Source organism: Hylobates moloch, unplaced genomic scaffold, assembly GCF_009828535.3.
Source record: "Hylobates moloch isolate HMO894 unplaced genomic scaffold, HMol_V3 SCAFFOLD_13, whole genome shotgun sequence".
NCBI lineage: Eukaryota > Metazoa > Chordata > Mammalia > Primates > Hylobatidae > Hylobates > Hylobates moloch.
This window is the reverse complement of record NW_026652288.1, coordinates 105,548,974-105,566,966: the sequence shown is the minus strand read 5'-3', so window position 1 is coordinate 105,566,966 and position 17,993 is coordinate 105,548,974. Positions and strand designations below refer to the sequence as shown.

At 39.9% G+C, this 17,993-nt stretch overlaps 1 protein-coding gene across 4 annotated transcripts in view; it reads right to left on the bottom strand.

The window, feature by feature from the left end:
- The window catches only part of LMLN (leishmanolysin like peptidase), a 91,790-nt gene that overhangs the window by 67,157 nt on the left and 6,640 nt on the right, over nt 1-17,993 (bottom strand). For all 4 annotated transcript variants that reach the window (XM_058426647.1, XM_058426648.1, XM_058426649.1 and 1 more), the window contains exons 2-5: nt 10,505-10,602; nt 9,903-9,933; nt 8,579-8,661; nt 7,975-8,092 (exon numbers count right to left, since the gene is read on the bottom strand). In XM_058426647.1, coding sequence (XP_058282630.1) covers nt 7,975-8,092; nt 8,579-8,661; nt 9,903-9,933; nt 10,505-10,602 — 330 coding nt within the window. The remainder of the gene's footprint in view (nt 1-7,974; nt 8,093-8,578; nt 8,662-9,902; nt 9,934-10,504; nt 10,603-17,993) is intronic.

The window sequence follows — 17,993 nt, the reverse complement described above, 5'->3', positions numbered from 1 at the left end:
TGATGTTCCCCTTCCTGTGTCCATGAGTTCTCATTGTTCAATTCCCACCTATGAGTGAGAACATGCGGTGTTTGGTTTTTTGACCTTGCGATAGTTTACTGAGAATGATGATTTCCAGTTTCATCCATGTCCCTACAAAGGACATGAACTCATCATTTTTTATGGCAGCATAGTATTCCGTGGTGTATATGTGCCACATTTTCTTAATCCAGTCTATCGTTGTTGGACATTTGGGTTGGTTCCAAGTCTGCTATTGTGAATACTGCCGCAATAAACATACATGTGCATGTGTCTTTATAGCAGCATGATTTATAGTCCTTTGGGTATATACCCAGTAATGGGATGGCTGGGTCAAATGGTATTTCTAGTTCTAGATCCCTGAGGAATCGCCACACTGACTTCCACAATGGTTGAACTAGTTTACAGTCCCACCAACAGTGTAAAAGTGTTCCTATTTCTCCACATCCTCTCCAGCACCTGTTGTTTCCTGACTTTTTAATGATGGCCATTCTAACTGGTGTGAGATGGTATCTCATTGTGGTTTTGATTTGCATTTCTCTGATGGCCAGTGATGATGAGCATTTTTTCATGTGTTTTTTGGCTGCATAAATGTCTTCTTTTGACAAGTGTCTGTTCATGTCCTTCACCCACTTTTTGATGAGGTTGTTTTTTTCTTGTAAATTTGTTTGAGTTCATTGTAGATTCTGGATATTAGCCCTTTGTCAGATGAGTAGGTTGCAAAAATTTTCTCCCATTTTGTAGGTTGCCTGTTCACTCTGATGGTAGTTTCTTTTGCTGTGCAGAAGTTCTTTAGTTTAATTAGATCCCATTCATCAATTTTGGCTTTTGTTGCCATTGCTTTTGGTGTTTTAGACATGAAGTCCTTGCCCATGCCTATGTCTTGAATGGTAATGCCTAGGTTTTCTTCTATGGTTTTTATGGTTTTAGGTCTAACATGTAAGTCTTTAATCCATCTTGAATTAATTTTTGTATAAGGTGTAAGGAAGGGATCCAATTTCAGCTTTCTACATATGGCTAGCCAGTTTTCCCAGAACCATTTATTAAATAGGGAATCCTTTCTCCATTGCTCGTTTTTGTCAGGTTTGTCAAAGATCAGATAGTTGTAGATATGTGGCGTTATTTCTGAGGGCTCTGTTCTGTTCCATTGATCTATGTCTCTGTTGTGGTACCAGTACCATGCTGTTTTGGTTACTGTAGCTTTGTAGTATAGTTTGAAGTCAGGTAGCGTGATGCCTCTAGCTTTGTTCTTTTGGGTAAGGATTGACTTGGCAATGCGGGCTCTTTTTTGGTTCCATGGGAACTTTAAAGTAGTTTTTTCCAATTCTGTGAAGAAAGTCATTGGTAGCTTGATGGGGATGGCATTGAATCTATAAATTACCTTGGGCAGTATGGCCATTTTCACGATATTGATTCTTCTAACCCATGAGCATGGAATGTTCTTCCATTTGTTTGTATCCTCTTTTATTTCATTGAGCAGTGGTTTGTAGTTCTCCTTGAAGAGGTCCTTCACGTCCCTTGTAAGTTGGATTCCTAGGTATTTTATTCTCTTTGAAGCAATTGTGAATGGGGGTTCACTCATGATTTGGCTCTCTGTTTGTCTGTTATTGGTGTACAGGAATGCTTGTGATTTTTGTACATTGATTTTGTATCCTGAGACTTTGCTGAAGTTGCTTATCAGCTTAAGGAGACTTTGGGCTGAGACAATGGGGTTTTCTAGATATACAATCATGTCATCTGCAAACAGGGACAATTTGACTTCCTCTTTTCCTAATTGAATACCCTTTATTTCCTTCTCCTGCCTAATTGCCCTGGCCAGAACTTCCAACACTATGTTGAATAGGAGTGGTGAGAGGGCATCCCTGTCTTGTGCCAGTTTTCAAAGGGAATGCTTCCAGTTTTTGCCCATTCAGTATGATATTGGCTGTGGGTTTGTCATAGATAGCTCTTATTATTTTGAGATATGTCCCATCAATACCTAATTTATTGAGAGTTTTTAGCATGAAAGGTTGTTGAATTTTGTCAAAGGCCTTTTCTGCATCTATTGAGATAATCATGCGGTTTTTGTCTCTAGTTCTGTTTATATGCTGGATTACATTTATTAATTTGCATATGTTGAACCAGCCTTGCATCCCAGGGATGAAGCCCACTTAATCATGGTGGATAAGCTTTTTGATGTGCTGCTGGATTTGGTTTGCCAGTATTTTATTGAGGATTTTTGCATCAATGTTCATTGAGGATATTGGTCTAAAATTCTCTTTTTTTTGTTGTGTCTCTGCCAGGCTTTGGTATCAGGATGATGCTGGCCTCATAAAATGAGTTAGGGAGGATTCCCGCTTTTTCTATTGATTGGAATAGTTTCAGAAGGAATGGTACCAGTTCCTCCTTGTACCTCTGGTAGAATTCGGCTGTGAATCCATCTGGTCCTGGACTCTTTTTGGTTGGTAAGCTATTGATTATTGCCACAATTTCACAGCCTGTTATTGATCTATTCAGAGATTCAACTTCTTCCTGGTTTAGTCTTGGGAGGGTGTATGTGTCGAGGAATTTATCCATTTCTTCTAGGTTTTCTAGTTTATTTGCATAGAGGTGTTTGTAGTATTCTCTGATGGTAGATTGTATTTCTGTGGGATCGGTGGTGATATCCCCTTTATCATTTTTTATTGCATCTATTTGATTCTTCTCTCTTTTTTATTAGTCTTGCTAGCAGTCTATCAATTTTGTTGATCTTTTCAAAAAACCAGCTCCTGGATTCATTAATTTTTTAAGGGTTTTTTGTGTCTCTATTTCCTTCAGTTCTGCTCTGATTTTAGTTATTTCTTGCCTTCTGCTAGCTTTTGAATGTGTTTGCTCTTGCTTTTCTAGTTCTTTTAATTGTGATGTTAGGGTGTCAATTTTGGATCTTTCCTGCTTTTTCTTGTGGGCATTTAGTGCTATAAATTTCCCTCTACACACTGCTTTGAATGTGTCCCAGAGTTTCTGGTATGTTGTATATTTGTTCTCGTTTGTTTCAAAGAACATCTTTATTTCTGCCTTCATTTCGTTGTGTATCCAGTAGTCATTCAGAAGCAGATTGTTCAGTTTCCACGTAGTTGAGCGGTTTTGAGTGAGTTTCTTAATCCTGAGTTCTAGTTTGATTGCACTGTGGTCTGAAAGACAGTTTGTTATAATTTCTGTTCTTTTACATTTGCTGAGGAGAGCTTTACTTCTAACTATGTGGTCAATTTTGCAATAGGTGTGGTGTGGTGCTGAAAAAAATGTATATTCTGTTGATTTGGGGTGGAGAGTTCTGTAGGTGTCTATTAGGTCTGCTTGGTGCACAGCTGAGTTCAATTCCTGGGTATCCTTGTTAACTTTCTGTCTCGTTGATCTGTCTAATGTTGACAGTGGGGCGTTAAAGTCTCCCATTATTATTGTGTGGGAGTCTAAGTCTCTTTGTAGGTCACTAAGGACTTGCTTTATGAATCTGGGTGCTCCTGTATTGGGTGCATATATATTTAGGATAGTTAGCCCTTCTTGTTGAATTGATCCCTTTACCATTATGTAATGGCCTTGTCTCTTTTGATCTTTGTTGGATTAAAGTCTGTTTTATCAGCAACTAGGATTGCAACTCCTGCCTTTTTTTGTTTTCCATTTGCTTGGTAGATCTTCCTCCATCCTTTTATTTTGAGCCTATGTGTGTCTCCACACATGAGATGGGTTTCCTGAATACAGCACACTGATGGGTCTTGACTCTTTATCCAATTTGCCAGTCTGTGTCTTTTAATTGGAGCATTTAGTCCATTTACATTTAAAGTTAATATTGTTATGTGTGAATTTGATCCTGTCATTATGATGTTAGCTGGTTATTTTGCTCATTAGTTGATGCAGTTTCTTCCTAGCCTTGATGGTCTTTACAATTTGGCATGATTTTGCAGTGGCTGGTACTGTTTGTTCCTTTCCATGTTTAGTGCTTCCTTCAGGAGCTCTTTTAGGGAAGGCCTGGTGGTGACAAAATCTCTCAGCATTTGCTTGTCTGTAAAGTATTTTATTTCTCCTTCACTTATGAAGCTTAGTTTGGCTGGATATGAAATTCTGGGTTGAAAATTCTTTTGAGAATGTTGAATATTGGCCCCCACTCTCTTCTGGCTTGTAGAGTTTCTGCTGAGGGATCCGCTGTTAGTCTGATGGGCTTCCCTTTGTGGGTAACCTGACCTTTCTCTCTGGCTGCTCTTAACATTTTTTCCTTCATTTCAACTTTGGTGAATCTGACAATTATGTGTCTTGGAGTTGCTCTTCTTGAGGAGTATCTTTGCGGTGTTCTCTGTATTTCCTGAATTTGAATGTTGGCCTGCCTTGCTAGATTGGGGAAGTTCTCCTGGATGATACCCTGCAGAGTGTTTTCCAACTTGGTTCCATTCTCCCCGTCACTTTCAGGTACACCAATCAGACATAGATTTGGTCTTTTCACATAATCCCTTATTTCTCGGAGGCTTTGTTCATTTCTTTTTATTTTTTTTTCTCTAGACTTCTCTTCTCGCTTCATTTCATTCATTTTATCTTCCATCACTGATACCCTTTCTTCCAGTTGATCGCATCGGCTCCTGAGGCTTCTGCATTCTTCACGTAGTTCTCGAGCCTTGGCTTTCATCTCCATCAGCTCCTTTAAGCACTTCTCTGTATTGGTTATTCTAGTTATACATTCGTCTAATTCTTTTTCAAAGTTTTTAACTTCTTTGCCTTTGGCTTGAATTTCCTCCTATAGCTCAGAGTAGTTTGATTGTCTGAGGCCTTCTTCTCTCAACTCGTCAAAGTCATTCTCTGTCCAGCTTTGTTCCGTTGCTGGTGAGGAACCACGTCCCTTTGGAGGAGGAGAGGCACTCTGCTTTTTAGAGTTTCCAGTTTTTCTGCTCTGTTTTCTCCCCATCTTTGTGGTTTTATCTACTTTTGGTCTTTGATGATGGTGATGTACAGATGGGTTTTTGGTGTGGATGTCCTTTCTGTTTGTTAGTTTTCCTTCTACCAGACAGGACCCTCAGCTGCAGGTCTGCTGGACTTTGCTAGAGGTCCACTCCAGACCCTGTTTGCCTAGGTGTCAGCAGCAGTGGCTGCAGAACAGCGGATTTTTTGTGAAACGTGAATGCTGCTGCCTGATCGTTCCTCTGGAAGTTTTGTCTCAGAGGAGTACCCAGCCGTGTGAGGTGTCATTCTGCCCCTACTGGGGGGTGCCTCCCAGTTAGGCTGCTCGGGGGTCAGGGACTCACTTGAGCAGGCAGTCTGCCCGTTCTCAAATCTCCAGCTACGTGCTGGGAGAACCACTACTCTCTTCAAAGCTGTCAGGCAGGGACATTTAAGTCTGCAGAGGTTACTGCTGTCTTTTCGTTTGTCTGTGCCCTGCCCCCAGAGGTGGAGCCTACAGAGGCAGGCAGGCCTCCTTGAGCTGTGGTGGGCTCCACCCAGTTTGAGCTTCCCGGCTGCTTTGTTTACCTAAGCAAGCCTAGGCAATGGTGGACACCCCTCCCCCAGCCTCACTGCCACCTTGCAGTTTAATCTCAGACTGCTGTGCTAGCAATCAGCGAGACTCCGTGGGCGTAGGACCCTCCAAGCCAGATGCGGGATATAATCTCCTGGTGTGCCTTTTTTTAAGCCCGTCAGAAAAGCACAGTATTAGGGTGGGAGTGACCCGATTTTCCAGGTGCCATCTGTCACCCCTTTCTTTGACTAGGAAGGGAACTCCCTGACCCCTTACACTTCCCTAGTGAGGCAATGCCTCGCCCTGCTTCGGCTCGTGCACGGTGCGCTGCACCCACTGTCCTGCGCCCACTCTCTGGCACTCCATAGTGAGATGAACCCGGTACCTCAGATGGAAATGCAGAAATCACCCGTCTTCTGTGTTGCTCACGCTGGGAGCTGTAGACCGGAGCTGTTCCTATTCGGCCATCTTGGCTCCACTCAAAATTTTTTTAATATATATAGACGGGGGTCTCACTATATTGACCAGGCTGGTCTCGAACTCCTGGCCTCAAGCAATCCTCCCATCTTGGCCTCCCAAAGTACAGGGATTAGGGATTACAGGCGTGAGTCACCGCACCTTGTCCAGCAAATCTTATTTGCCTCTGTAATGGTTGCTTTTTTGAAAGGTACTTCTATCAAAATTCCCAAGTAATCATAATCTCCAAATTAGAAACAGAAAAATCAGTAAATTATTATTTTTAAGGTGTAAGCAATGCTTGTAGAGTGAAAAAAACAAATTCTCATTTCATTTAATAGAAAATACACATTGTTTATTCTTCCTTCTCTAACACATGCATTTATAATTTTTAAAATCAATTACTTTAGGGAGTGGGAGCTGAGGAGATGTTGGTCAAAGAATACATGTTTATAGTTAGAAGGAATAAGTTCAAGAGATGTATTGTAAAGCACAGTGACTATGGTGAATGACAATATGCTGTATTCTTATTTATTTATTTAGTTTAGTTTTGTTTTGTTTTGAGCCAGAGTCGGAGTCTTGCTCTGTTGCCCAGGCTGGAGTGCAGTGGTGTGACCTGGGCTCACTGCAACTTCCGCCTCCTGGGTTCAAGCTTCTCCTGCCTCAGCCTCCTGAGGAACTGGGTCTATAGGCACCCGCCACCATGCCCAGATAACTTTTGTATTTTTAGTAGAGAGAAGGTTTCACCATGTTGCCCAGGCTGGTCTTGAACTCCTGACCTCAGGTGATCCGCCCACCTCAGCTCCCCAAAGTGCTGGGATTACAGGCGTGAGCCACTGTGCCTGACCTTTTTATTAAGCAATGGCTTAGCTTAGGCAGTCTGAGATATTCTTATTTATCTATTTATTTTTGAGACAGGGTCTCACTCTGTCACCCAGGTTGGAGTACAGTGGGAAGATCATAGCTCACTGCAATCTCCAAGTCCCCAGCTCAGGCAATCCTCCCACCACAGCCTCCCAAGTGGCTGGGACCACAGGTGCACAACACCACTCCTGGCTAACTTTCGGTACGTTTTGTAGAGACAGGGTTTCAAAATGTTGCCAAGGCTAGTCTTAAACTCCTGGAGTCAAGCAATCTGCCTGACTCAGCCTCCCAAAGTACTGGGACTACAGGTGTAAGCTACTGTGTCCGGCCTAAATTTTTTATTTTTTTGATATAAGTAATAGATGTTCAATACGAAAAATCAGAACATCACAAAAATCTCCATAACTTATGAAAGAAAAGCACTTTCCCCAACAATCTCTTAAAGAAACGATAAACATTTTATATGTATCCAGATTTAACATGTGTATACTTCCAGATTGTTTGATAATTTTTATATGTATCCAGATTTAACGTGTGTATACTTCCAGATTGTTTGATCATTATTTATTGTCTGTGTTTCTATACTTTCAAATAAAATGGGCTAACTGTGCATACTGATTCACAACCTTTTTTTCATGTAAGAGCTGAAATATCTTTCCAAGTCAGTACATAGAGATTTCCTTCACTTTTTAACAACTGCACAGTATTCTACTACGTGGTTATACCATAACTTAACTAATACCCTAAATAAGCATATTTATAGTTTTGCAAAGAACACCTTTAAACATATATTACGTAGCCATTAGTATTTTGTGGAATAAATTTCTAGGTTGGGTTGAAGCATACATATTTTTTATCGTAAGAGACGTCAGACTGTCCTTTAAAAAACTGAGGTATATGCCTTGCTAAAAGATATTTTGGAAGACAAGATAACGTTCTAAGCTAAACTGATTCAGCAGACCAAGATAAACAGAGGCAGGGAGGCCTGTGGGGAGGAGTGAAGAAAGAAAATACCATTGAACTCACTTGAAAGCTAATGAAAGAATAAAATCAGCATATCTGTGATTACTTTTTGTAGACCAAGGAAGCTACTAAGCCTCTGAACTTGAATCTGTAAAAATTTTGTGACACTTGCAAATTCAAAGTCTCAAGTGTAAAATCACTGCCAAGAGCAGGTGAAGTACCTGGAGATGCTCCTCGGGAACAGTAACGGGGCCGCACTTTGTGTGCGCCGCACACTCCCCGGTGCAGTACCTGTGAGGATCGTTTTCCTTCCGGAGGTATTGGTTTGTTGCACATTGTCTTCAGTCCATTTGTACATCAAAGTTTAAATACAAAAAAGAGAATATTTTATAGCAGTTAAAAACATGGAAACCAACTGGTAGCTGCTATATTACTTCATTAATAATGTTACTATTTTAGTTAGGAAAGTAGCTAAGAAAGAATTTGGGTTCTATAGGAAATCCTCTTGATTTGGGTTTTTAAACACCCAAATACTTCATAAAGCCAACACTGTATCCACATGAAAGAGGGAAAAAGGTGATCTGGAGAACAGAGGACAACTACACCCAGAAAAAATTCAGTAGACCATCTCACAATGAAAGGTCAGGGAAAGAATGATTATCCAGCAGGCGCTTTTTTATTCTTTTTAAATACCTTGCAGTTAGGTCCCTAAGAACAAGCATAATAAAATTCTAGTATAAGTTTCGTACCTTGCCATGTTCATAGAATGGGAAAGGCAGAGTACTAAACGGCTGAAGAAAATGATCTGTGTTTCATGTGACATACCTGCTAAGTAAAATAGTGCCCGCAGGTCGACGGACCTGAAAAGTCTTCTCCAAATAAGAAATTGCTTGTGGGAAAAGCTTGTTCTAAATAAAAGTTAACAAAAAAAGAAACAGAATTATAAGGAAGAGATAAATTATATTTAAAAGAAGCAAACACAGGATAGTAATGAAAAAAAGCTTTATAACTCTGGAATACAGATACTAGTTAGCCAAGGTTGTATGGCAAGGGGTAGGAAGAGAGTAAGTCTAGGAGGAAAAGAATTTCTCCCATTTTCTAGTTCAGCTTGGGAAAACAGCATTAGGCAGAAATTTCCTTCCCTAGCCCCATTTAAATGGAAAGCCAGAAAACATATATCTCAACTTTTTATTTTTAATTAAATATTAATTTCCTTCAATACTACATCTTTAACAAAACTGCGATATATCTCAACTATTAATCTAGATTACTATGAATGATGGACTGACTTGGATGATTCCAATACTAAGATAGTTTATGTTAAGAAAATCTTACCTTTAATTAAACTCACCAATTTCTGTGGCCCATAGTGAACTGGCTTTATGTGTGTGCATGTGTGTGTGCATGTGTGCGTGTGTGTGTGTCTCCACACAGTTAAAAATCTGATGTGGTGGCCGGGTGCGGTGGCTCAAGCCTGTAATCCCAGCACTTTGGGAGGCCGAGGCGGGTGGATCACGAGGTCAGGAGATCGAGACCATCCTGGCTAACACGGTGAAACCCCGTCTCTAGTAAAAAATACAAAAAAATTAGCCGGGCGTGTTGGTGGGCGCCTGTGGTCCCAGCTACTTGGGAGGCTGAGGCAGGAGAATGTCGTGAATCCAGGAGGTGGAGGTTGCGGTGAGCCGAGATCGCGCCACCGCACTCCAGCCTGGGGGACAGAGAAAGACTCCGTCTCAAAAAAAAAAAAAAAAAAAAAAAAAAAAAAAAAAAAAAAAAAATCTGATGTGGTTACCAGGTCAATCAATCCTCAGGAAAATAAACATTTCCACCAAGAGAACAGTGTTGTCAATGTGTTTCAAAAATTGTTTTTCACCCTATTCTCTGCATGATTTGCTCCCCAAAAACTTCAGAAAGCAAGCAGAAAAACGAGAAGATTATCAAATTATAAAAAAATGACTAATGCCAAATACCAATAAAGTTTTCATGAGAGCATCACAAAGACACCTTTTGTGAAACGATCAACACTTTCACTACCAACACCTTTCACTCAGTCACAAAAGTCATGTATATATTTTTCTTTACTGAAGTAGAATTTGCATGCAAAAAAATTTTAAGTGTCCAATTCAAGTTCTGAGTATTTATTACGTACCTTTACAAGATTCTTTTTCTCAGGGAGCAACCTGAAAATAATGACATAAACACATAAGGATTACCTCTCAGAGGCACAGCACATGTAATCAAGAAATAACCATAAAAATGGGCAACCAGCAGGCCTTGGGCCTACTCTATGGAGCAGCCATTCTTTTATTCCTTTACTTTTCTAATAACCTTGCTTTCACTTTACTCTATGGATTTGCTTCTAATTCTTTCTCGTGAGAGATCCAAGAACCCTCTCCTGGAGTCTGGGCCAGACCTCTTTCCGGTAACACTAGTACTTATTGAAGAGTACCTTCCAGGTGTGTTACTGTCCACATCCAAGTAGATCCACATTTGTTCTGTTTAAATTATTCATGATTGACCAGGAAAGGAAGATGGTAAAAGAAAATTATTCATAACGTATAGACTTTAATCATATCCCATGGCTTTCATATTTTCAGACTAAAATGCATTTTCAGCTTAATTCCACTTTGAAGCTACACTAGTCCTTTTTAAGTTTTATCTATGGATTTTTAGAACTTCAGGTAACAGACAAAAATATCTTTAACATTTAGATTAATAATGAAAAAGACGACAATACAATGGTGTACTTACTCTTCAACACTCTTATCATAGACAGTCTTGATTCTTAAATGCTCATCAACATCTCTCTTGACTACATGATTTGCCTTAAGATGAACTTTATTTATGACCTGAAAAAAGGAAACAGATTTGAAAATTTTTTAAGACATATAGATTAACCCATTGCGATCCAAACTTAAAATTAATGAACTAAATGTCAAGTGTAATACCCACAGAAAAAGTTCCTTGGCCCATATTCCACCGTTTCAGCATTCTTGAACCTCAAAGCTCTCCCAAGCAAGGGCTGCCATTTGGAAGGCAAGAACCATAAATTCAAGTCACATGACTAAATCATTATGGATACAGTAGCTGCCAAAAAGCTTTCAGGGTTCTCTGTCACTTATTTGTAGTCTCTTATATAAATTCTAGTTTTGCCAATTTTGAGTCTTGAGAAAATGACAGGAAGAGACCAAAAAGTATCTTCAATTACTTTAAAAGAGGACAAAAATGTATTTATGAAAGAGTTTTTCATTTTGAATTTTTTCTCCAGTCTTCATTTACTATTTACATGATTTTTTCAGGGATGAATAAAAGAAGTCAAGAAAGGTCTCAGCAGTATCAACACTTTAGGAAACTCTTGATGTACAAAAAAAAAAAATTGTGTTAGCCTAACTAAAAGTAAGCTGTATACTATCTCATTCATATAATTCCAGCAATGGACAACCACATTTTTATTTTTATACTATTTCTACAGATTTATACGAGAAAATAGAATTCTATATTTTGTAGAAAACTATATGTTTGATCTATTAATATAATATAGTAACAGTCATAGATTTTCACAACACGTATTGCCTGCTCTGCTACAATGGCCTGACACCCTACGTCCAGTATTTTACTCATTCCATTCCAACCTATCTCCAGGTAACAGATTATTTTATGGCCCTTAAAAAACTATCAGAGGCCAGGCGTGGTAGCTCACGCCTGTAATCCCAGCACTTTGGGACTTTGGGAGGCCGAGGCAGGCAGATCACAAGGTCAGGAGACTGAGACCATCCTGGCTAACACGGTGAAACCCCGTCTCTACTAAAAATACAAAAAAACTAGCCGGGCATGGTGGCAGGTGCCTGTAGTTCCAGCTACTTGGGAGGCTGAGGCAGAAGAATTGCTAGAACCCAGGAGGTGGAGCTTGCAGTGAGCCAAGATTGCACCACTGCACTCCAGCCTGGGCAACAGAGCAAGACTCCGTCTCAAAAAAAAGAAAAATCACAAATGTCTGAGCACAGCAAATGGATATGGTACATTTTAGGAAACCATTACATGACTAACCTCCCTGCAGATAACACATTACAAAGTCCGGACAAAATATACTGTCTGACAGTATTTGGGGGAGGGAGAAAGACAGAATCTGGAAGAATCTACTCTTGGAATACAGGAATTATATCTCTGAGATTTGCAAGTCTAACTTTTGCTTGAGAGCACTACCTAATCTGTGTGTCTTGAAGTGCCAGGAGGTCAGAGCCTCACTGGCTTGAGGAGCTACAGCAAAATGTTCAGAACTTGTATCACCAGGAAATTAGAAGTTAGAGAGGAAATCTTGCAAGAGAAGAAGCCACAGAAGGTACCCCAAAATCTGCATATGAAACCCAGTCAAATATTTGACTGACCACTAAATTCCTTGGCTGACAACGAAATTACATATGTATGCGATAAAACCCAGCAAAGAATAAATGTTGCCAACAACAGGAGATAAGGGTTTGGAATTTTGAACACAGTTAAGTTAAATGCCTGCTACAAAAAAAAAAAAAAAAAAATTCTTCAGAGAAATACAACAGAATCCAGAGACTTTACAATGTATTATCTATGGTGTCCGTTATTCAATAAAAAATCAGCAGCAATGAGAAGAACAAAATGGGAAAATGAGATCCACAATGGGGGAAAAAGCAGGGAATAGAAACAGACCCTAAGATGACCTGAATTTAAACAATTACTTTAATGCAGCTGAAATGTGTTCAGGAACTTAAAAGAAAACATACACATAATGAGTAAGCAGATCGTGAACCTCAGAAGAGACACTATGAAAAGAACCAAAGAAAAAAGAGCCAAATGGAAATTCTAGAGCTTAAAAGTACAACAACTAAAATGAAAAATTCATTGGGGCCAGACACAGTGGCTCATGCCTGTAATCCCAGCATTTTGGGAGGCTGAGATGGGTGGATCGCTTGAGGTCAGGAGTTCCAGACCAGCCTAGTCAACATGGTGAGACCCTGTCTCCACTAAAAATACAAAAATTAGCCAGGCGTGGTGGTCCACACCTGTAATCCCAGCACTCCAGGGGCTAAGGCATGAGAACTTCTTGAACTCGGGAGATGGTGGTTGCGGTGAGCCAAGACTGCGCCATCACCCTACAGCCTGGGTGACAGAGCGAGACTGTCTCAAAAAAAAAAAAAAATTCACTAGAAAGAATTAAAAGAAGATTGGAGATGGCAGAAGCATCAGTGAACTTGAAGATAGATCTAGACATTATCCAATCCAAAGAAGAGAAATGAAAAAGACTAAAAAAAAAAAAAAAAAAGAACAGAGCCTCAGAGAATGGATACCAAGCAGTCTAGCAGATATGTAATTAGAGTCCTACAAGGACAGGAGAAAATATGAGACAATATATATTTGAAAGAAATAACAGCTAAAAAATTTCAAATTTGGTGAAAGGCATCAACTTACAGATCCAAGAAGTTCACTAAACCTCAAGCAGGATAAAAAACAAACAAGGCTGGGTGCAGTGGTTCACGCCTGTAATCCCAGCTACTTGGGAAGCTGAGGCATGAGAATCACGTGAACCCGGGAGGCGGAGGTTTCAATGAGCCAAGATCGTGCCACTGCACTCCAGCCTGGGCAACAGAGTGAGACTCTGTCCCCAAAAACAAACAACACCCAGGTACATCATAGGCAAACTTGTGACATCTAAAAATAAAGATAAAATATGGAAAGCAATGAGAGAAAAACAACACATTTGATATGGTTTGGCTCTGCATCCCCAGCCAAATTTCATCTTGAATTGTAATCCCATGTGTCAAGGGAAGGAGGTGACTGGATCGTGGGGGTGTTTCCCCATGCTGTTCTCATGATAGTGAGTGAGTTCTCACAAGATCTGATGGTTTTATAAGCAAGCCTCTGGCAGTTCCCCTGCTTGTACTTCTCTCTCCTGCCACCATATAAAGAAGGTCCTTGCTTCTCCTTCATCTTCCACCATGATTGTAAGTTTCCTGAGGCCTCCCCAGCCATGTGGAACTGTAAACCTCTTTCCTTTATAAATTACCCAGTCTCAGATAGTATCTTTATAGCAGTGTGAGAACTAATACAACATTATACATAGGAAGGAAAGTACGAATGGCATTGACTTTCTATGAAGAACAATAAAGAACAGAAGACAATGGAATAAACAGGAAAGGGCTAAAATAAAGAAATTCAACTGAGAAGTCTATATCCAGTGAAAGTACCCTTCAAAAATGAAGAGGAAATAAAGACATTTCACATACATCTGAGAAAATTCATCACCAGCAGACCTACACTACAGGAAATGTTAAACGAAGTTCTTCGTGGGAATGGAAATAACACAAAAAGGTAACCTGCTTCTGTAGGAAGGAATAAAAACTACTGGAAATGGTAAATATGTGAATAGATATGAAAGACTATTGTGCGGAAGAGTGAACATAGCAGGTCAGAGATTGCTGCTCTCTGTAGGAAGGCCTGCTTGCAAGGTTGACCTTTTGCTGGCATCTGGAAGTGTAATTTAAAACTTCACTAGTTGTAAGGATGGCTCATTGTGTCTAAACTATTTGCAGAAACAATATGGTTTATGTTGAACATTTGCTTGCTTCTTCTAGAGTCTGAAATTTCAGTGGCTGAAATTTTGTCTACATGACCAGCCTCCAATAAAAACCCTGGACTCTAAGAATCAGGTAATCTTCCCTGGTAGACCATACTTTGTGCACGCTGTCACAACTCACTGCTGAAGGAATTAAGCAGGTCATAAGTGACTCTACTAGGAAAGGACTCTTGGAAGTTTTTGCCTAATTTCCTCTAGTCTTTGTCCCATGATCCTTTTCCCTTTGCTGATTTTACTTTGTATGCTTTCACTGTAATAAATCTCAGTTGTGAGTATGATGACAAGCTGAGTCTAGCGAGGCCACCTAGCAATCACCAAACCTGGAGTGGTCTTGGGAACCCTCAACACAATTATACGCACTTCTTTTCTTCTGTTAATTTCTTTGGAGACAAACAAATATTTAAAGCAAAAATTGTAAAATTTTTAACTGTGAAGTTTTTTTATTTTTTTAATTTATTTATTTATTTTGGGTTTTTTTGAGACAGTCTCTCTCTGTTGCCCAGGCTGGAGTGCAGTGGTACAATCTCGGCTCACTGCAACCTCCGCCTCCTGGGTTCAAGCAATTCTCCTGCCTCAGCCTCCTGAGTAGCTGGGATTACAGGCACCTGCCACCATGCCCAGCTAATTTTTGTACTTTTGTAATTTTAGTAGAGACAGGGTTTCACCACATTGGCCAAGCTAGTCTTGAATTCCTGACCTCAGGTGATCCACCAGCCTCGGCCTCCCCAAGTGCTGGGATTACAGGCATGAGCCACCGTGCTGGCCTAATTGTGAGGTTTATAATATATAAAAAAGTCATATATTAATATAGTCACAATATTATATTACAACAACAGCAAAATGAATGAAATTATGCTGTTGAAAACGTCCTATATTTAACATGACTATTTTAAGTAGATATCATAAGTACACTATATATATTGTAGTCGCTGGAGCAAACACTCAATATTCTGTGTTGTACATTCTGCTCCAGTGCGTGTGGGACATTCACCTAGCTAGATCATATTTTGGGCCATAAAACAAACTTTAAGACATAAAAGAACTGGTAAAAAGGATGTTCTCTATCAATAACAAAATTCGACTAGAATGCAATTTCAGAACAATATCTGGGAAATCCTCAAATACTTCTGAAAAAAATCAAACAACAAACTTCTAAATAATCCTTAGTTAGTAGAGAAAATTACAAGGGAAATTAGAAAATAGAACTAAATGAAAATAAAATTACAATAAGTTAATATTTGTGGGATACAGCTAAAGGAGTATTTAGAGGAAACTGATAGCTTTAAATGTTTATTTTAGAAAAAAGATCTCAAATTCATGATCTAAGGTTCCACCTTAAGATACTACAAAAAAAAAAAAAAAAAAATTAAACTCAAAGAAAGCACTAAGGCTGGCACGGTGGCTCATGCCTATAATCCCAGCACTTTGGGAGGCTAAGGTGGGAGGGTTGCTTGCACTCAGGAGTTCAAGGCTGCCGTGAGCAGTGATCGTGCCACTGCACTTCAACCTAGGCAACAGAGTGAGACCCTATCTCAAAAACAAAAGACAGAATATAAACTACCAATGTCAGAAACTACACAGAAGGTATCACTACAGACTTTCCAGCCATTTAGAGATGATCATAAAAGAATGTTATGAAAAACTTTATGTCCATAAATTTGACAACTTAAATGAAGTGAAATTCTTTGAGAGACATAACTTAATAAAATACTGTTAAGAAGAAATAAATAATCTGAATAGTCCAATATCAAAGTATATGAGTTCATAGTTTATGACTTTCAAAAATGAAAATTCCAGACTCAGATGGCTTAATTAGTGAATTCTACTAAACATTTAAGGAAGAAACAACATTGATTCTACAGAGACTCTTCCTGAAAATAGAAGAAAACGGGACATGTCCCAACTCATGCTATGAGACCAGCATTATCCTGATACCAAACCTGTGTTGCGGTAAGTCAGGGACCCCGAACAGAGGGACTGGCTGGAGCCGCGGCAGAGAAACATAAATTGTGAAGATTTCATTTTAATATGGACACATATAGTTCCCAAAATTAATACTTTTATAATTTCTTATGCCTGTCTTTACTGCAATCTCTGAATATAAATTGTGAAGATTTCACGGACATTCATCAGTTCCCAAATAAAACTCTTATAATTTCTTTTTTTTTTTTTTCGTGACAGAGTCTTGCTCTGTCACCCAGGCTGGAGTGCAGTGGTGCAATCTCAGCTCACTGCAAGCTCACGCCATTCTCCTGCCTCAGCCTCCCAAGTAGCTGGGACTACAGGTGCCCGCCACCACACCCAGCTAATTTTTTTTTCTATTTTTAGGAGAGACGGGGTTTTACCGTGTTAGGATGGTTTCAATCTCCTGACCTCATGATCCGCCTGCCTCGGCCTCCCAAATTGCTGGGATTATAGGGCATGAGCCACCACGCCCAGCCTACTCTTATAACTTCTTACGCTTGTCTTACTTTAATCTCTTAATCCTGTTAAATCTTTGCAAGCTGAGGATGTACATCACCTCAGGACCACTATGATAATTGTATCTAACTGTATAAATTGATTGTAAAACATGTGTGTTTGAACAATATGAAATCAGTGCACCTTGAAAAAGAAAAGAGTAACAGCGATTTTAGGGAACAAGGGAAGACAACCATAAGGTCTGACTGCCTAAGGAGTTGGGCAGAATAGAGCCATATTTTTCTTCTTGCAGAGAGTCTATAAACGGATGTGCAAGTAGGAAGGTATCGCTAAATTCTTTTCCCAGCAATGAATATTTAAGACCCTGGGAAAGGAATGCATTCCTGGGGGGAGGTCTATAAATGGCCACTCTGGAAGTGTCTGTCTTATGTGGTTGAGATAAGGACTGAAATATGCCCTGGTCTCCTGCAGTAGCCTCAGGGTTATTAGGGTGGGGAAAAAACCCCACCCTGGTGAATTTGAGGTCAGACCGGTTCTCTGCTCTTGAACCCTGTTTTCTGTTGTTTAAGATGTTTATCAAGACAATACGTGCACAGCTGAACATAGACCCTTATCAGGAGTTTTTGATTTTGCCCTTGGCCTTGTGATCTTTACTGGCCTCAGAAGCATGTGATCTTTGTTCTCCTTTTTGCCCCTTGAAGTATGTGATCTTTGTGACCTACTCCCTGTTCGTACACCCCCTCCCCTTTTAAAGTCCTTAATAAAAACCTGCTGGTTTTGTGGCTCAGGTGGACATCATGGTCCTACCGATATGTGATGTCACCCCTGGAGGCCCAGCTGTAAAATTCCTCTCTTTGTACTCTTCCTCTTTATTTCTCAGCCGGCTGACACTTAGGGAAAATAGAAAGAACCTACGTTGAAATATTGGGGGCAGGTTCCCCCGATAAACCTGAAGTTATTATTAGAGAGGAAAAGAAAAGAAAACTACAGATCAACATCCCTTATTAATATAGATGTAAATGTGCAATGGCTCACACTTATAATCCCAGAGTTTTGGGAGGCCAAGGCAGGAAGACTCCTAGAGCCCAGTGGTTCCAGACCAGACTGGGAAACACAGCAAGACCCCATATCCACTAAACATAAAAATAAATGAACCAGGTATGGTGGCTCTCACCTGTAATCCTAGCTAACTGGGAGGCTGAGGCAGGAGGATTG